Below are 20659 nucleotides of genomic sequence, written 5' to 3'. Positions count from 1 at the left end.
CATTTGCTCACAGAGAGAGAATCTAGTTTCCCCAAGGTCTCCCTTCTGACAAAATGTTTATGAGAGCCTATCTGGCATTTGAAAACAAAGCAATTTGCTTCATTTTGAACCATTCCATTTGCTCACAGAGGGAGAATCCAGTTTCCCCAAGGTCTCCTGATAAAAAGTTTATGAGCAGCAGTAGCTTGGGTTTCTCGGCTCCATCTGAGTGGAGGAAAATGGAGGTGCAGCAGTGGGATTGCTCTCAAGGTTGGTGCACGCAAGCAAGCAGTGCACCCGGGTCTTGTTGTTTAAGAGCAATCCTGCTGCTGCTGCTGCTCTGCTTTCCTCCACTCAGACGGAGCCGAGAAACCCAAGCTGCTGCTGCCGCTTGAGTGAGGAGGATGAGGAGGAGAAGAGTGGTGAAGATTTGTGCCAGCCGGCCGGTCAGGCAAGGAGTAGGTCGGGCAAGATGGCTGGCTGGCTGGGGAGGGTGATTGTGGCCGCTCAGGTGGTTACTGCCGCTGCTGCTGGCTTGGATGTGGATGCCAGGAACCTGACCCCACAATGCCTCCCTGCTCAGTTGAAGGCTTTGTTCCTGCCCTCAAGGCCGGCGCATGCAAGCAAGACCCAGCTGGGCCATGGACGATTCTATGCTTTGTCCCATAGGTATGCAAACAAAGCAAACACTCCCCCTCCCAGAGAATGGAAGCTTCCGGGGGCCATGATCTTTTTTTGCAGAGAATGGGTGTTTGAACTTGCATGATATTACAGCACCCAGGAGCTTCCATTGTCAGCAGGGAAAGCATTTCCAAGCTGACTCTCCTCTCCCTCAAAGGGAAAGAAACTGCGGCAGAGAGGAGACAGATTTTTGCAAAGTGAGTCCTGTGTGGCAGGAAGGGAGGGGGAAGCAGTTGTGAGGAGTAGGGGGGGAATAGGGTGAATGTTGCAGAGCCTCTGCAGTTGCTCGTAAGGGCGAACAACTGCTGTAGTGCTGCAATATTCGTAATTTTGAGACTTGCTTGTAAACAATAGGGGGCGCTGATCGCGTAACTTTGAACGAGTGTTAAGAGAACACTTGTACCTCGGGGATTACCTGTATATGCAAAAGGCAGCCACTGCATTTTATCTGCATCAGAAATGACTGTGGGGGAGGATATGGAAACTTTGAATGAATAGCATTAAGTCATTTTTCCAATTCTCCTTAATTATGTTTGATTCATGTGAGGCCTGTACATATTTGCCAAGGTAGTCCTCTGACCTAAAACATGTTAGTGAGCACCTGACTAAATAATGGAAGGTCTTAGTGCAAAGAGGCTTGGACATCTGCAGGGGCACATAACATGTTGATCATGTCATCATTCAGATGCAATGACATGTTCTTGTGTCAGAAGTTATGATACAAGTACATACTACTAGCATTTGTGTGATGATGTCATAATGTACATCATTTTGGTGTTTCTGTAATTTGCTGAAGACAAGATTGTAGCAAGTTTGCTACAGTCTGAACATACAATTCCCTATTCCAGCGGTCCCCAAATGTTTTGGCACTAGGGACCAGTTTAGTGGGAGACAATTTTTCCACGGACCAGGGGGGATGGTTTTGGTTGGTCACCTTCACTCTGTGGCCCAGTTCCTAACAGACCACGAACCAGTACCAGTTCATGGCCCAGTTCTTCGGAACCCTGCCCTAGTCATTATGTGGATTGTTCTCACACATACATTTCAGCAGCTTACTTTCTGATGTTAAAGGATTCTTCTTGACACTAGTGTATTGTGATAACATAGCAAGTAACTTTGCCCACAAGAGCTTATTTTAAAAGAGGACTGCATTTATTGAGTAAACTTGTGACCACAAAATGAAATGATTTTTGTTAAGGGTTGTAATAAATAAGGAGTCAGCTCAAGTCATAATGTAGGTTGAAAGGTAAGGGACCTTATTCACTGGAGACAATGCTTGCTTGTATTTTTTGAATGGAGAACTAAATGGGACAATTGTGTTGGGGGGGAATGAGAACTCAATCCATCATTATCTAAGTCTGGTTAGATAATTTAATTTCTAATTAAAAAAGTGCTAATAAGGGAGAAACTTCTGGAAAGCCTACAATTTATAAAGATGCAACATGGCTTGAAAACAGTAATAGAAGAAAAATTAAGCAGCTGTAACTCAGAAAGGAAAACTAAGACCAGAGGTGGACTGCAGCAGTACATACTTTCCCATGTTTTAATTAAATTTGCATAAGCACTGAGGAATATATGTTCTTATTTCAAAGGAAGCATGTCTCAAACCCCTAGGACTGCTGGAGACCCTTGACAAATTGGCATATCATCTAATTGTTAAGAATGAAAATTTGGCAGCTCTTTGTTTTCATCTTGCCATTAGATAAGGGGGGCAGAGATTATGTTTTCGACTGGGTTAGTTAGAGAAATGAAACCTTTCCAGTTCTTGGGAAGTTTGCTGAGAGATGGTTATCTGCAAACCTTTCAAGGACATTTCTAGCAGGTGTGAAAAAGATAGCAGATGGCTCCCATAACGAAGAGAATTTGTTTACATGAGCTATGTGGACATCTGTGGGGTTTGGCTGGGAATGTCTTAGTTATATGCCTTGGGATTTTAGAGTAGTTTTCCTTTGCCTATACCATGTCATGTATTCAATAATCCAGTAAGCTTTTCAGGAATGAAAGTAATCCTGGACTTCTATTTGGATATTCGAGCTGGAGGTTGACACTAATGTTCTTTACATGGGATTCTCACCTTCAATTATTCAGGAGAGGGTCTGGGAAAACAACCATGTACACTAGGAACTAAACGTGTTATTGAAAGCTGATATGGCAATTTTTTTTAAAGGTACTGTATGTATTTATCTCAAATAGTGCCCTTTCTTTCTCTTTCCCTCCTCATTCTTTTCTCTTCCAACGCCCTCTGGATACCTCAACAAATTATATATATATATATCAGTTGGTCAACAAATTATATATATCAGTTGATTGTAGGATCATAGCATCTTGCTTGAGTATGTTTATAATCCTTGCAAAGAGAGTCTGTTTTTCCTTACAATATTAAATGCAGTACTTTTCCCTTTAACACCCTACACATCATCTCTATGCCTCAAAATGTGATGACTGTATTACCAGTAGTATTTTTCCTTATTTGTGTATGGACTGCTGTTTGCAGTTAGATAACTGGCTTTCATCATAAATGTTGCTAAATTACTAGTGATACCTATAGGTATCATGGTTCCAATAGATGAGACCAACTAAAACAGAATTCTGAGGCTTGAGGTTTCCTTTAAGACAGTGATGGCGAACCTTTTAGAGACCGAGTGCCCAAAAACTGGCCCCACCCCTGCTCCACCCACTGCACCGCCCCCGCCCCACCCCATCCCCCACCCCGCCTGCCCGCAGGACCACTCACCGCCTCCAGGGCCCACCCACCGCAGATCACCCAGGCAGCCCAGCAGCGCCATGGCAGCCATGCCCTCTGCCCGCGCCCCACAGCATCAACTTTGCGGGATGGGGCGTGAGGGCAGAGTCTTGTCTACGCTGCCTGGCTGCCATGTCCTTGGCTGTGCTGCTCCGTGTGGGCCACGCTCCGGGGCGACTCTCCTCCAGAGGGGCTGCTGGTGAGGAGGGGGTCGTGGGCGGAGGCAAGGCTGGGGCAACGGCACATGTCCCCACAGAGAGGGCTCCGAGTGCCGCCTCTGGCACGCGTGCCATAGGTTCGCCACCACTACTTTAAGAACATGTTTATTGGCTACAAAGTATTGCACTGTCAAAAGTGAAACAAAGACTAAAGTTCCCTCCAAAAAGTTACAGTATACAAAGTTAAACTTCCCAGCCTATTATGCAATCAACTACGTTTCCCAATAGAATAGTTTGGCAGGCTTTCTAACAGAAAGGTCACCCTCCCAGTCCAATAAACAGAAATGACCTTGGTTCCCACGGAACAGAATTGTTTAAGCTAGCAGAAAAATTCCACACACCCCTCCCAGTCTGGTGGCAACCAAAAACGAGCCTCATTCAGGCTCATTGCAGAGTTGACAGTGGGATCATTGACACATAATACCATTGATTAAAAGTATAATTTTGCTAAAATATAATTATATATTTGTTGCTACTTTTGTATTTTTTAAATGTTTCATGGAACTGTGTGTTTCAATTGTGAGTTTTGTTACTGTTGTTCACAGGGATGGTAAGGAGAGTAAACTGAAATTTCTTTTGTTTATATTTTTCATATTAAAGTGTCTACTCTGGATGATTTACTTTCTGCCCTGCTGAGAGGATGTAGTGGTAATGATAGCAGAGTCCGTCCGTTTCCAATCTCTCTAACCACAAGTAAGTCCCTAACAATAGTATATAAACATTACCTTGGCATTTTCATTTAAAACTATGTTTCATTAAGTTATATTTATGGTTTAGAAATGTGGGTACATGTCTGTACATCTATTAATAGACCTGTTCATTTGTTACACAACCAGGAGTTTTCAGTATGTTAATGTTTCAGATAATCCCCATCAACCTCTCTGAAAATTGCTCTACAGTAGAGAGGTTGTGCTGGCTAATATTGTATATGTTTTGGCTTCCAGGTATTTCTGTACTTTGCTATTGTAAAGTTGTGTGAATGCCAGCACACATAATTCCATACATTCAAAGACTGTTCTTCACATATTTTGAGTGTGAATGTCTCCAGGAGAAAGATGTCAGTTCAATGTTGTCAGAGAGGATCATGGGTGAGTACTTAGCCAACCCTGATGCCTAAACAGACAATTCTATTCAGTTAGAGGGAAAAAAAATAAAGCTCTGCTTTTAAAAAGTACTTTGTTTACTTTATTTTACTTTAAATAAGAGAACCAGCCTCTTCATTCAAGCTTGTTGCTCTTTCCTCAAAGGAGAAAAGAGCAATGACTTCTCTGCCTGTGTGTGTGTGTGTGTGTGTGTGTGTGTGTTTGAGACAATATATAGAGTAAGTCAAATTAGATTTTTCTTTTTCCTTGTGGGATATGTGGATGAACAGGGGAGTTTGTTGAGAGGGGAACAGGATTGGAAGGCTAGAAATGATTGTCCATAGAGCTATGAGAAATGTTAACAAAAGTCAAGTGAAAAGTGTCCTGTGCCTACTACTTTTCCCACTGAAAACAAATGCATTATGGATCTGGAATAGAAGTAAATAATAAAAGTAGTTGATTTCAACAAAAAATGTTAAGCCTCACCATCCCGGCATTGCTTCTCCATTGTGAAGTGTGTGCCTGTTGCCAAACTGTTGCCAGGTAGTCCTCGACTTAGAAGAGTTCGTTTACTGACTGTTCAAAGTTACAATGGCACTGAAAAAAGTGATTTATGACCATTTTTCACAGTTACGATCTTTGCAGCATCCCCATGATCATGTGATCAAAATTCAGATGCTTGGCAATTGATTCATATTTATGACCATTGCCATTTCCCAAGATCATGTGATCACCTTTTGCAACCTTCTGCCAAGCAAAATCAATGGGCAAGCCAGATTCCCTTAACAACTGGGTTACTAACTTATCAACTGCAGTGATTCACCTAACAACTGAGGCAAGAAAGGTCATAAAATGGGACAAAACTCACTTAACAAATGTCTCACTTAACAACAGAAATTTTGGGCTCAATTGTGATCGTAGGTTGAGGACTACATGTATCTGTTACTTAATGTAACAGGTAACTTGATGAAAGACAGGCCTAAATTGAATGGGAACACGGAAAAGATCCTCAGTTTGGCTTTCTTTTATTGTAATAATTCATAATGAATTTTTCTCACAATAGCAGGCAATTCCATTTGCAATAGAAATAACACTGTAAGCAGTCCCAGATATCATTTTAAGTTTCCACATAGTGGCACTTGAGCAAACTGGGAAATATCATATGAAACTTAAACCTATCTCTCTAGCACAGTTCAAAGCAATGGATTGGGAAAAATTATTTTGAAGGTGCTTCAGATTTAGAATTATCTTTGACTGGACTCTTGGGATTTTACCATCTGCATACAGATGTCATTGTCAAGCTTGGAAAAACTTCATGCTGCTTCGGATATTCCCCCCCCCCCTTGGCTTGCCTACAGAACCAGGGGAGGGGAGTAGAGAAGAATAGAATGTGTATTGCAGCTGTGGAGCTGTAAGGTCATCCATGAGTTTGTTTTGGAAACTGAAGATTATTTCTCATAATAATTGTCTGGAGATTAATTGGATAATGTGACTTACACTGTCAGGGGGAAAGGGAGTTTCTATACTTTTAATATACTGCTTTTGCACCAATTTAATCAGAGCTGACTTTCCATTCATTAATGCCGGCATGTGTTGCTCAGTAAAGTCTTGCATTAGACATAATAACGTCTCAGGTGTGCTTACTTCATGGAGATCGTCAGCCAGAACTTTGACAGTCATTGCTTTTGTCTTTTCATTTAATAATACAGTAAATTAGAACTTGACTAAGTATCACTTATAATATTCCTACTCATCAAATCAGCTGAATGGAATCTGAGACATTCTAGATGCAATTGACATACCTCATCCTAATTTATTCTGATTGAATGTATGTAAGCTTTGGGGTGGATTTCCATCAGTACGCTGATGATACTCAGCTGTACATTTCCACCCCAGGCCACCCCAATGATGCCCTTGACGTGATGGCCCGGTGTCTGGAGGCCGTACGGGTCTGGAGGCCGTACGGGTCTGGATGGGGAGAAACAGACTCAGGCTCAACCCTTCCAAGACTGAGTGGCTGTGGTTGCCGGCTCCCAGGCCGCCGCCAGATTTTCAACCGAATCGTGAGCTAGGTCCGCCGGATATGGCCCAAGCTCCGTCTGGAACCTCTCTGGGTCCATCAGGCGCCTGGGGCGGAACCATCTAAGTGGTTCCTCCTCCCTGCGGCGGGGGGGAGCGGTCCGGAAGTCCAACCTGAGGAGTGAATGATCTGACCATGACAGGGGCTCTANCACAGTGGTCTCCCTTGGGCCTAGGTTCTCCCGTATAATGACCGCTACCCCACCGCCCCTACCCCGGGTCCTTGGCTGATGGAATACCTGGAAACCCGGCGGGCACATGTCTACGAGGGGCACTCCCCCCTCTGTGCCCAGCCAGGTCTCGGTGATACCTGCCAGGTCCGCGCCCCCCTCTTGAATAAGATCTTGAATGTAGTATTAAATATTCATTTAATACTACATGTAGTATTAAATATTCATTTTCTTTTCCATAATTAGTTCCTGATAATCTTAACAAAAACAATTCAAGCTTAAATTCTATTTGTATTTTAGTCATTTTTTCCAGCCATCGATGGATCCTAAACCAAAATTTCTTTGCCTTAGGGTATGTCCACCAGGCGTGGTAGTAGGTACTTGGTTTTGTTTACATTTCCAGCAAATGTTTGATACGTTTTTAAACATTTTTGCTAATCTAACTGGTGTCATATGCCATCTATAAAACATTTTATATAAGTTTTCTTTAGATGAGGCTGCTTTAGTAAGTTTAATATTTCCAGCCCAAAGTTTTTGCCAATCTTCTAAATTTATAAAATGTCCAAAGTTCTTTGCCCATACTATCATTGTTTCTTTTACTTGTTCTTCTTCCATCTTCCAACTTAACAGAAATTTATAAAGTTTTTAAATCAAATTTTCATCTGTTGTTAGGAGTATTTTATCAATTGGTATCTGTTCTTTATAAAATCCCGTTAATTTTACATCTTTTTCATATCTTGTTTGAATTTACAAATACGACCACCATGTTAAATCAATACCTTGTTGTTGCAAAACTTGTCTGTCTTTAAGTTTTCCATCCTTATCCAGCACATCTTTATAAGTAACGAGTTTATCATAATTAATTAAATTTGGGTAAACAAACGCTTCCATTACAGAAAGCCACTGAGGTATTTTCATGTAGGTTTTGTGTTTAATTCTCTCCCACTCTGAAAGCAATACATTCCTTATAGTGTGGTTTTGAAAGTATTTATGTACTTTATTTTTCTCATACCACATAAACGCATGCCAGCCTTCTAAATCATGTCCTTCTAAGTACAGAAGTCGTTTGCTTCTCAATGTGATCCATTCTTTAAGCCAGAGCAAAATAGCTGCTTGATAATACAGTCTCCAGTCTGGGAGTCCAAAGCCCCCTCTGTCTTTAGTTTCCTGTAGTAATTTAATTTTAATTCTTGCTTTTTTTCCTTGCAATATAAATCTCAGTATTGTTGTGTTTAAATCATCAGAAAATTTCTTAGTCAGTTTAACAGGAACTCTTTGGAATAGGAAAAGTAGCTTTGGTAAAATATTCATCTTAACAGTCGCTATTCTTCCTAACAATGATAATTGAAGATTTTTCCACTTTTCCAAATCTGCTTTTATTTGTTTCACTAATCTCTCATAGTTATCCTCTTTTAATGTTGTATATTTTGCTGTTAAATGAATACCTAAATATTTAACTTTTTTAACTATTTGAAGATTTGTCTTTTTAGCATTAGTTTTTCTGTTTGTTAGGTTTTTTGTTAAAACTTTAGTCTTTTCCCTATTTATTTTCAGTCCAGCCACTTTTCCAAATTTCTGTATTATCTGCAAGAGTTTGGTGGCTGTTTCCAATGGCTCTTCCAGAATAAAAACCAAATCATCTGCAAATGCCTGTAATTTATATTTCTGATCTTTTATCTCCAGTCCTTTGATTTCCATATCCTGCCTAATATTCTTAGCCAACACTTCCAATGTAAGAATAAATAACAAAGGCAACAATGGGGGAGGATTTCCGGTGATGCCGCTGACCAGATGCTGGGGAGCGATTGTCCGTTCCCCAGGTCCGAATTTCCTTCGCTGGTGGGCCCATTAGGGCCAAATGCCACCCTGGAGGGGTGGCTACCGAGGGACGAACCTTTGAGGAACAGGAGCCGACGGTAGCCAGCTTGCAGAACCCAAAGCAGTCCTGGAACCAGCAAAAGAAAGGCGGAATGCATCTATGCGTGCCGCCATTAATCAGCTGATCGTCAGAGACAGAAAACAGCTGATTTGGAAAGCAAGCAGCCGGGCCGGGTGAGACTATGTTTCTATTCTTTTGGTAAAGTGGACTTTATCGGAAAGAATAATCTGTCTTTAATTCAAAGCTGGAAGCTGAAGGGAGGAAAGAGGAGGGGTTTTTGTTCTCCCCCCCTCCCGTACAAGTGGCGGTTTAAGCGATTTTACTAAGGAGAAGCAACTTGGACTATTTCAAAATTAAACTGGAGAAACTATTTAACTTGTAGAAGGAAAAGAAAACTTCCTGGGAAAAGCCACGCTAACTGCTTCTTTTTTGTTTTCTACTAAAACTTTAAAACTTTGTTTCCACTTTGAATACTTTCTTTTTTCTATTTAAACGTCGGGGGGGGGAGAGAGACCAGTGTTCCCCTGGTGGTTACCTTGTAATTTTTTTTTTTCTCCTCTCTGTTCGCTGGCAGCTTTGCTTATTCAGCTGCAAAACTTGGCTCAATGCCCAGACACTTGGCTCTACGCGTAGACATTTCTATCTCTTTTAAAAGATACTGAAAGAGACTTTTTTTTTGTGAGTGTCTGGCCACTTGCATATTGCCTATAATAAGGAAAATTACAAAAGAAGGGAATTTTTATTGGCTTTTTTTCTTCTCTTTTTTTGGCAGTGGAATAAATTTTTAACTTGTAATTGGACTATAAATTGTTCTTTTTTTCTCTTGCTTATAATTTTTTCCCTTTTAGAATTTTTTATTTTTCTCTCTTTTGTTGGTTTTTTCTTTTTTTTGTTCCTTTTTTTACACCTTTTTTCAGTCTTCCTCTTTGGATATAAATATGTACTCTCCTTTTCTCTTTTTTCATGATTTGGTTGGTTGTGGAAGTTGTTTTTCTTTTTCTTTTTAATTATCTCCCTATTGGATTGGTTTTTGTTTCTTTTTTTTTCAATCACATTTCGCCTTGTCTCCTGATAATAGGAGAGCTTTGGATTACAATTGGCCATCGGGCCGTTTGGCGGATTATAATTAGCCATTGGGCTCCTTACTGGATTATAAATAAAAACAACAATTAGAAAATGAGCATCTCAAATTTGGCTAACGGGGTGAAGAAGGGTTCCTCGGCCCCTGCTTCAACTTCGGTGAGTCCAGCTCCCCAAAAATCAATTACGACATTTCTACAACAGGAAACGCAATAAAAAGATATGCAAATGATACTCCAAGCAATTGCGTCTAAAATGGAAATGAAAAAAGATTTGGATAAAAATTATGAAGATTTGAAAAATGATCTTCTTAAAATGGATCAAAAAATGGAAACTTTTCAACAGGCGATGACAGACACTCAACAAAGAATGCAAAAAATAGAAGATAAGTCAGCGGTGGTTGATCAGAAATTAGAAGCTTTGCAAGAGGAAAACCAGAGATTGGCGCAAGCTAACGCGGACAATATGGCCGTCATGGAGATGGAAAGAGCATCATACTTTTTAAGATTCCAAAATATTATAGAAGAGAAGGATGAGAGCTTATTGGAGTTGATGAGTGAGATACTGGCAGAACTACTTGGAATGGAAATGGACCAAATGAAATGAGAAATGGACCAGGTTTTTAGAGTTAATTCAAGCTATGCAAGAAGATTTAGAGTTCCAGGGAGGTCCATGTAAGATTCCTCAAAAGATCCACACGAGATGAGATTTTGAGAGCAATAAGAGATCAACCACTGAAATATAAAGACAAAGAACTTGTAGTTCTGAAACAGATTCCTAAAAGAATAAGAGAAGCTCGAAGAGAGTATCAATTTTTAACAAGGAAATTGTTCAACAAAGGAGTGAATTTTAGATGGCTGGTCCCAGAAGGATTATTAATCTTCTGGGACTCGAAAAGATATAGACTGGACACCCCATCTCAAGCAGAGGAATTTTTCAACAATCATAGAGCTTTTTTGGAAAAAGGCAATGGTGAATCCAAGAAATCAGAGGAAATGACGGGTGCAGGAACATCGAAGCAAATGGAGGAAGAACCCCAAAAGACCCAATCAGAGGAAGATGTAAGGCCCAAAGATCAGAGGCAGACAAGCTCCCCTAGAAGATTGAGATCCAGATATAACTAAAATTATGGAGGAGACTAGAATCTTTTCAATAAATATAAGTGGTCTGAACTCCCCATCAAAAAGGAGTAAAATATTTCATAACTACAAAAATTGAAATTGGACATAATTTGCCTTTAATTTGCCTTCAAGAGATGCATATTAAAAGACAACATTCTAGATTGCTATAACAACCAAAAATAGGTAAACTTTATTTCTCTTCGACATTGCAGATAAAGAATAACCTAAGGATCATCTTAAATGTTTTGGAATATTATGAAAATCATCCTGGGAAACAGATGGCACTTATATTTCTTGACGCACAAAAAGCCTTTGATAATTTAAATTGGCAATTTATGTTTCAACAGTTGAAGGAAATGGATTTTGGTGAAATCTTTATAAATGCTATTCAAGCAATTTATAAGAAACAAACAGCAAAGATATTTTTAAATGGAGACTATACAGATGGTTTTGTTATAAAGGTGCCTTTGATTTTCAATAAAATGTAGGAGCATCACATAACAGGTGCCAGTTATTTGGTAAATATTTGTTTCTTCAGATTTCTCAGAGAGAGAAAAATCACATTCACAGATATTTAGCAGTAGAGGGAAATTTTTAATTCCAGCTTTCTGTACTTAATTTTCATTAAAAGAAGTGTTAGAAATTTATTTGAATGTTCTGTGGAATATCTATTCTGGTTCTATGTTTGCTGTATATACAGCTTTACTGTATTCAAACATTGATGCATTATTTGTTTTAAGAAAGCAGCTTTTGAATATCACGTTTAATGTATTTTTCTCTTTGGTGGATAAATTGATTTAACTAACAATATCTTTAACAAGATTACAGAATACTATTCTCTTTTAAAGTTCATACCTCATATGAGTTTTTCTTATGTTTTTAAAATTATGTTCAGAGAAAATGGAATCCAAGATGAGGTTGCCCCTGAATCCACTGCACCAAGTGGAAATTGCTTGAGAAATAGCAACACTGAAGTTTTTGTAAGTGCTATGATTTCTAATTTTATAAAATTAGATGGGAAAAAATGGAATTAGATCTTGAATCTCACTGGGTGCAATTTATAATTTAAACCATATTGGGGGGTGATGCTGTCAATTTAATATATTTAAGTTCAAGGGTATGTCTAGAGTTGATCTAGATCCAGCTGATAATGTTGGATCAAGGTAGAATATATTTATTCTCCAGCACAGGAGATGGATAATCTACCAATGGGTTAACTCAATCCTCCTGCCCAATCAGATCAAGTCAGCCAAACTTGCCACGCCTGTCCTGGGCCTGTTTTCCCAGTCTCGACTTGTTCTTGCCCAGAACAGACGTGCATGTTTGGCTCACAGGCAGGTAGATCTTAATCTATTGGTGGATTATCCATTAGTCCTTAACTTCTAGCTCTCTGAATAGCGCTGGGACCAGCGCTGCTCTAGAGGACTCTCCCTTCATCTGATCCCCATTGGGATTCAGCAACAAATGGAGGCTTCTGTTTCTCCCTTTCTTTCCTAGCTCAGCGCTGCTGCAAATTCCCCCCCCTTCCTCCAGCTCACCTCGGCGTCAGAGCTTGCAACTGCAACTCCAACGGCCTTACGGCGATTGGATCAGCTCCGTGGAGGCCGCAGGGCCTCGTATCACAAGCACTTGCACGGGAGGCTTCCAAGGGCTCCCGAAACGCCGCTGATCAGCTGGGGAGGCTGTTTTTCCCCTGCCGCTTTCTTCTCGCACCGCGTCCGGTTGGGTGAGCCGCTTGCAGTCCGTTTGGAGCCGAAGGGGGAGAATGGCGTTTGGGACGCAGCCGCCATTTTGCGGACCGCATGGCCGTCGCAAGCCCTTGCCAGCTACAAGGGGAGGGGGGTGGGGGAAGGGATTTTCCCCCAATCTACTTCACCTTTCGTTGGCGTTTCCTTCAAGGGGCATCTCTCTCCTTCATTGTACATCAGCCCCTGAAAAATAACACATCATCAAAAGAAGGCCCAGGCCTAGTCAGCAGCCTCACCGGTTGCGGGCGCCATCTTGGAAACTTCGTCATCTTCCCAAGGCCGCCATTTTGGAAGCTCCTCATGTTCCAGCCTAAGGCCTACTGAGGGCTTTTCTAACCAAGGCCCTCCCGGGTTCCTTGTACCCAAGGATTGCCTGGGATCTCTCTCTGGTCAACCTAGGAGACTCCTTTTGTGGCATTTCTCTGTTTCCTCTTTCATTCCTTGGCATAGGCCCAATTGATTTCATTAGGCCCTCTGGTGTCTCCAGACCTGGTCACCATTTGGCTAGCTGATTAACACAGTAGTTCCCAGCCTCTGACTCTGTATTAGTTGCCATCTTTTTACATTGCTGGCCTGGCAACACAGCAAGCCTCACTAGCAGGCCGCAGTCCACCCTCTGGGGGAAATTATAGCGGCTGCAAGTAGGACCGGTCTTTTGGATACTACCGGTTCGGTGACCGGGGGGGGGGTAGGGTAGTTCTACCAGCCGTTGCCCTACACCCTTATTAGCCAATTGATCCTTTTCCCAGGGGTACCCTCTCGTGCACCTGAAGATTTTATACCAGCATGGAGGATAACATGGCCTCCCAATCCAAGGACGCCTCCCCTCCTTCCTCCATCCGGAAAAGGCACAGGTCCCCTAGCAAAGAGGCTGCTGGTAGGATCTCAGCCAAGGTCAAACCCAAGGCTGTATCTGGGGGGGAAACCTCCAAATTGGCTGAAAAACAGGCCAGCAGGAGACACCAAGCATTGGAAAAAGAGTTTTCAAAGGCTCAAAAACAGGCCAGGGCCAAGACCGCTCAGACTGAGTCTACCTTTTTTTATTTGCCTCTCGGTCTCTCTTCTTCTGCCCAGGAAGTCTGGTCACCGGTAGAGCCATCTACTTCCTCTGGTCAGCCCGGTCTGGAACCTGACGCACATACATTCAGGTCCCCGACCAGCCCACGGGCCCAGCAGGCCCCAGAAGCCACCTTCACGTCCACAGCCGCGGGGCTCAGAGAGGAGGAGTCCACTCTTCCTCCCCTAGAGGATAGGCTCCAAGTCCTGGTGGCTCAGGCGGTGGAGAGGGCTCTCGCGGGCAGGTCTCCATTGGTACCCAGGGCGGATTCCTTGCTTTCCCTTCCTCTTTCTCGCCCAGCTCATCAGAGTTCTCACGATCCTCCCTCCCCCTCCCATTCCTTGTATAGTGGGGTTTCATTAACCCCGGAGCAGGAGCAGGCCCTTGACGCCTCGTGGTTGGAGGAGGAGGAATCGGCCCCGGATCCGCCCCCATTCGGCGGTCTATTTAATCCATCTCTCTTTCTACCCTTACTTTGCAAGGCTAGCTCTGCAGCGCACGTGGGACCTGACCGGTCCGCTCCAGCAGCAACTGCAACGGACTCAGAAAACGGTGGACCCCATTTTTGTCGAACCGGTTGTCACCCAACATCATGTTCCCTGTCCACCATTATTCCTCAATGCAGTTAAGAAACAATGGGCTTCCCCGGGTACCTTTCCTCTTCCAGGTGGGAACGATAAAAAACTGTTTAGCGTGGCCTCAGATTTAGCAGAGGCACTGGACGTGCCCACGGTGGATGAGCCTCTGTCTCACCTTTTCTCCCCTACCACTATTTCAGGGGATATGTCTGAGGCCTTAAAAACTGAGGAACACAGATCAGAACTGGCATTTAGGAGGACACACCAGGTGGTGGCGTGGTCTATCAGGGCTGCTACTTCAGCCTTGTTCTTCACTAGATCCGCCCTTATCTGGCTTTGTCAGCTCCAGGCCAGGATCCCCCCGGACGATGTCCATATACATCAGGACCTGAGCAAGTTAATGGCCGCGACGGAATATGCTTCCGATGCGACTCTACACGCTGCAAGGTTTTCTTCCAGGTCCTTGGCGTCCAATGTGACAGCCCGTCACATGCTATGGCTAAGACACTGGCAGGCAGACGCCAAGTCCAAGTGGCGTTTGGCAGCAGCCCCATACCAGGGTAGCAAATTATTCGGGGATGCCTTAGCCCCGTTTCTGATCAAAAATAAGGATAAAAAGAAGATTCTGGCCCACCTTACCAAACGGTCTGATAGGCGGACTAATCCTTATAATCGTAGACAGTTCTTTCTATCTGCCTCTACTCCTTCGACTACGCAACCTTCACGACCCTTCACTCCCAGACAAGACCGTCCGGTCGATAGACCGGCCTCAAGACCCAGGCAACAGTTTCAGTCCAAACGGCCCTTTCGAGGTGGGGGACGTCCCTTCCGCAAAAAGTGACTCCTGAGTGGATCCTCCCATAGGGGGCAGGCTGTCCCTATTTGTCACTCAATGGGAGGTCACCACCACAGACGCCTGGGTCCTGGACACCATTCAACACGGTCTATCCCTGGAATTCACTTCCAGTCCACCAAGATGGTTCATTTCTTGCCCCCAATCAAAAAACTCAGTAAGGAAAGGTCTCATGCAGGAGGCATGTTGTTGTTAGACATAAGGGCCATAGAACCGGTACCTCCGGTTCAACGGGGTCACGGATTTTACTCCATTCTCTTTGTGATCCCCAAGACCTCGGGAGGATGGAGAGCAATCTTAGACTTAAAAGGCCTGAACTTTTATCTGGCATACCGAAGGTTCAAAATGCAAACACTTCAGTCCATCTTAGGCAGCATCCGAAAGGGGGACTTTCTAACGTTCGTGGATCTCACAGAGGCGTACTTACACATCCCTATCATTCCCGGCCACCGCCAGTTTCTCAGGTTCAGTTACATGGGGCATCATTATCAATACAGGGCACTCCCGTTCGGCCTGTCGTCGGCCCCAAGGGTGTTTTCCAAGGTCCTGGCAGTCCTAGCCGCACACCTGAGGTTGGTGCCGATTTGGGTGCAATGTTATCTGGACGACATCTTAATCCAATCGTCTTCTCCCCGGGGGCTCAGTCAGACCTGAGACTGGTGATCGAGGTCCTACAGAGTCACGGCTTTTCGGTCAACTTCAAGAAAAGTCAGACGGTCCCATCGACCAGATTGCTTCACTTGGGAGCCATAATAGACACAATAGAATGTAGGGTTTATCTGTCCCAGGAACGCAGGGACAGCATACGGGACCTGGTTCTCAAGGTCTGCAGGGACAGGACTCTGTCGCCCTCCGGTCTCTCCCGGCTACTGGGGAAGATGATATCGTGCATAGCGATCGTTCCCTGGGCCAGGTTACACTCATGGACTCTCCAGTGGTTTCTGCTTCCCTACCAGAAGCAGGGTACCAGCACTTCCAACCGAGAGGTAAGGATTCTACCACACATCCTGCGCTCGCTCAGATGGTGGATCTCTCCTGCCATGGCCAGAGGGTCTCTCTTCAAGGAGCCTGGTCGGCTCACGATCGCGACGGACGCCAGCCTGTTTGGCTGGGGAGCACACTATCAGTCGCAGTGGGCCCAGGGACGATGGTCTCGGTCAGACCTGAGACACAATATCAATTGGCTGGAACTCAGGGCCATACATCTAGCTCTTCGTCACTTCTGCCACAGGATTGCGAGACAACACGTGTTAGTCCTCACGGACAACGTGGCGGCAAAGGCCCATGTGACGGGCGGCAGGGGGGGTACCCGATCCCGTGCCCTCCTGACTGAGGCCCAGCTGCTGGGTTCCTGGGCAGAGACCAACCTTGCCTCGATCAGGGCAGACCACATCTCGGGGGAGGCAAACAAAAGGGCAGACTTTCTGAGGTCGACCGTGGACCACTCGGAATGGCGTGTGCACCTGGATCTATTCAGGGAGATCTCCTACAGATTCGGCCTCCCCATCAAAGACCTGTTCGCCTCCCAGGTGAACACACAACTCCCGCGATTCATTTTGCGCTTCCCAACTCCGGGGGCAGAGAGAGTAGATGCCCTTTGGCTCCTATGGCCGGAGGGCCTCCTCTATGCCTTTCCCCCTCTTCCTCTTCTCCTGGCAGTCATCTGCAAGCTTCTGCAAGAGAGGGCAGAGGTTCTCTTGATAGCCCCTTACTGGCCGCGGAGGCCTTGGTTCGCCGACCTCGTCAGCCTTTCCCTGTCGCGCACTTGGAGACTTCCTCCGGACCGGGTATCACTAACCCAGGGGGATCTGATTCACCTGGACCCTCAATGGCTTCAGTTAGCCGTATGGCACTTGAGCACCGGCTCCTATCCCGGGAATCCTGTTCGCCAGGAGTCATTTCCATAATCCAGGCATCTCGTAGACCGGCTACCAACCGCATCTATGATGCCACGTGGCAGAATTTTTGCTGGTGGTGTTCCACTCACCACCTGCCTTTATTGGAATTGACCATTCCAAATATTTTGGACTACTTACTCAAGGGTCTGAATAAGGGATTAGCACCTAATACATTGCGCAGACAGGTGGCTGCCCTTTCTACATTGATTACTTGCGACACTGTTAGTTCTCTGGGCCAACATCCCTTGATCCGTTCTTTCCTCAAGGGTGCAACTAATACTAGGCCTCCTGTGGTCCACAGATATCCCTCGTGGGAATTGCCTCGGATCCTTCAGGCTCTCACCAAAGCTCCTTTCGAATCCCTCAGTTCGTGCGACATGAGATCCTTATCTCTCAAGGTCGCCTTCTTGGTAGCCATCACTTCGGCCCGGCGCATTTCCGAGATGGCAGCACTCTCAGGGATGATTTATGTATTTTTCACCGGGACCGTGTTACCCTTCGCTTAGACCCCACCTTTGTCCCCAAAGTCAACTCCCTATTTCATAGGGCTCAGGATATTGTTCTCCCAGATTTCTGCCCTAATCCTTCCCATAATCTGGAACATCAGTGGCATTCCTTGGACGTTCGCCAGGCTCTCCGTTATTATATCAAGCGGACGGCTGCCTTCCGCAGCTCTGAGGCACTCTTTATCTCGTTCCATCCTTCCTCCAAGGGTCGGAAGGTCTCGGCCTCCACGATCGGCCGGTGGATAAGAGCCTGCATTGCGGAGGCGTACCAGTCCAATTCCTTGCCAGTTCCACGTCGTGTCATGGCTCACTCTACGTGTAGTGCAGCCACATCTGCGGCTTGGGCCACTCAGGCTTCAATTGAGGAGGTGTGTAAGGCGGCCATGTGGTCTTCGCCTTTGCCGTTCATACGGCATTACAAACTGGACAGGTACGCATCCGCTGAGGCCTCCTTTGGCAGGAGGGTTCTGCAACAGGTGGTGCCCCGTGACACGGTTCCAAACTTGCCCGCTTCCCTCCCGTAAGGACAGTGGGCTTTGGTATGTCCCATTGGTGGATTATCCATCTCCTGTGCTGGAGAAGGGGCGTTGTCTCACCTGAACGCCTTTTCTCAGCACGGAGATGGATAACGCACACCCACCCATTTAGGTCCTTAGGCCTAGGGTTAGTTTCTGTGAGCCAACACGTCATGCTGTCAGTCAGTAGCTGCGCCCTCGTCGAGACTGGGAAAATAGGCCCAGGACAGGCGTGGCAAGTTAGCTTATGATCTGATTGGGCAGGAGGATTGAGTTAGCCCATTGGTGGATTATCCATCTCCGTGCTGAGAAAAGGCGTTCAGGTAAGACAACATCCCTTCTATAACAATTCTGTCAAGGAATTTGTCCCTTCACATACTGTTCCTGCGTCCTAGGGTGGATTTCATCTTTATCATTTTAGAAAGGGAAAAGAAAAGTCCGAGAACAATGTGAAAACAGAAGAAGAAACTCTTCCAATAGTAGATGGTCAAGCCAGCTGCAAAATGGAGAAGTGGTTGAAGCCGTTACATTGTTTGAGGTGATCAGTATGGGGAAAAGAGCTATGCAGGTACATCTACATATTTTCTGGATTGAATAGACATCTATAAATTAAACTGTTTATGAAAACCTTGTTGCTTTCCTCTCTTTTATTTCACTGTTGAGATATGCCATTTTTAGTTTTTAATCTGTTTTTTGCAATCTGGTTCAGTCTGTGATAGATGACTGGATTGAAGCCTACAAAAAAGATAGAGATGTGGCACTTCTGGATCTCATTAACTTCTTCATTCAGTGTTCAGGCTGTCAAGGTAAAAATCCTTTTTCTACATTATAAAGAGACAATGATTAAATTTTTTTCATAATACATTCAGTGTATTCTTGTTTACAATGTAGGATTATATATATATATATTTTAAATAAATTTTTTATTGATTTTTATAATTAAACAACAAATAGCGATATGATGCATTTACATCCACAAACAGAGAGAAAAAAAATAATAATCCAAATCAATACATTGTCGGAAACGCTCGGCAGTCCCCGCCTTGCCTCCACCCTCATCCACTTTCCTATCCTTCCTCCCTCTGACCCACAACCTCTCCTCCTTCCTCCTTTCCACCTACCTACATCCCATCTCCTTTCTAACCACCTCGTCGAGTGCAATTTGGGATACCAGCCGAGCATCTCCTCTTATCAGTACAATTATTGTTTACCTCTAACATGTAAATACATCAATTTTTATGATTCCCCTAATCCCCATCCCCCCCTGGACTTCCCGGAACCAAATACAGGATTAAAACACATCCCATTCCATATCTAAATTACAATTTAACTAAACAAACATAATACAATCTATATATACCTACTTTAACTCTAATAAAGCAATAAGTAAAAACAATATATCTACTCAAAAACTATATGATATTTATTCACTCCATACTTTCTCTAAATATAATCTATCCACCTTCAACATTTAAGCTCAAAACAGTTTTTAAAGATCTTTTTTTTTGTACAGAATATATTTTTAGTATCTTAACAACTACAGAAGAAAGAGCAAAACATTTCCCTTACTGTCATCTCTAATGGCTATGATTACAGTACAAGAGTACTTTATTTTTTAAATACTTTTTTTAATAAAGTTTTTATTGATTTTTATAATTAAACAACAAATATCAATATGATGCATTTACATACACAAACAGAGAAAAAAAAATCCAAGTCAATACATTGTCGGAAATGCTCGGCAGTCCCCGCCTTGCCTCCACCCTCATCCACTTTCCTATCCTTCCTCCCTCCAACCCACAACCTCTCCTCCTTCCTCCTTTCCACCTACCTACGTCCCATCTCCTTTCTAACCACCTCATCGAGTGCAATTTGGGATACCAGCCGAGCATCTCCTCTTATCAATACAATTATAGTTTACCTATAACATGTAAATACATCAATTTTTATGATTCCCCTAATCCCCTTCCCCCCCTGGACTTCCCGGAACCAAAAACAGGATTAAAACACATCCCATTCCATATCTAAATTACAATTTAACTAAACAAACATAATACAATCAATATATACCTACTTTAACTCTAATAAAGCAATAAGTAAAAACAATATATCTACTCAAAAACTATATGATATTTATTCACTCCGTACTTTCTCTAAATATAATCTCAAAACAGTTTTTAAAAATCTAAATATCTATCAAACATTTTATATAAATTTTTTCTTACATTTTACACTTAAATTTTCCTTCACTTTCTTCATTCTCAAGTCAATATTTTCAAGAAAATCTTAAGTCAATACTTCCTTCTTCACAGCTGGAAAAGTAAAATAAAATCCCAGTCTTAAGTTTATCAAATATTTTAAGTCTTTCAAAATACTATAAGTTCTTTACAAACATATAATCCTTTTTATATTATTTCAAATATTAAACTAATTTCTTCCATTTCCATAATAAAGTCTCACTTCCAGCATCAT

The 20659-nt window shown here is 43.4% G+C and overlaps 1 protein-coding gene across 1 annotated transcript in view; it reads left to right on the top strand.

Annotated features, from left to right (window-relative positions):
• LOC107284250 (cohesin subunit SA-2) overlaps nucleotides 1–20659 on the top strand; it is a 109554-nt gene that overhangs the window by 8458 nt on the left and 80437 nt on the right. The window contains exons 2-6 of the mRNA XM_015812276.1: nucleotides 4222–4314; nucleotides 4566–4709; nucleotides 11928–12012; nucleotides 18609–18755; nucleotides 18897–18993. Coding sequence (XP_015667762.1) covers nucleotides 4660–4709; nucleotides 11928–12012; nucleotides 18609–18755; nucleotides 18897–18993 — 379 coding nt within the window. The 5' untranslated portion in view covers nucleotides 4222–4314; nucleotides 4566–4659. The remainder of the gene's footprint in view (nucleotides 1–4221; nucleotides 4315–4565; nucleotides 4710–11927; nucleotides 12013–18608; nucleotides 18756–18896; nucleotides 18994–20659) is intronic.

The sequence above is a fragment of the Protobothrops mucrosquamatus genome, unplaced genomic scaffold (genome assembly GCF_001527695.2).
Source record: "Protobothrops mucrosquamatus isolate PMUCROS unplaced genomic scaffold, P.Mucros_1.0 scaffold77, whole genome shotgun sequence".
Taxonomy (NCBI): Eukaryota; Metazoa; Chordata; class Lepidosauria; order Squamata; family Viperidae; genus Protobothrops; species Protobothrops mucrosquamatus.
The sequence above is the reverse complement of the archived record's forward strand: the minus strand, read 5'-3'. Positions and strand labels throughout refer to the sequence as shown.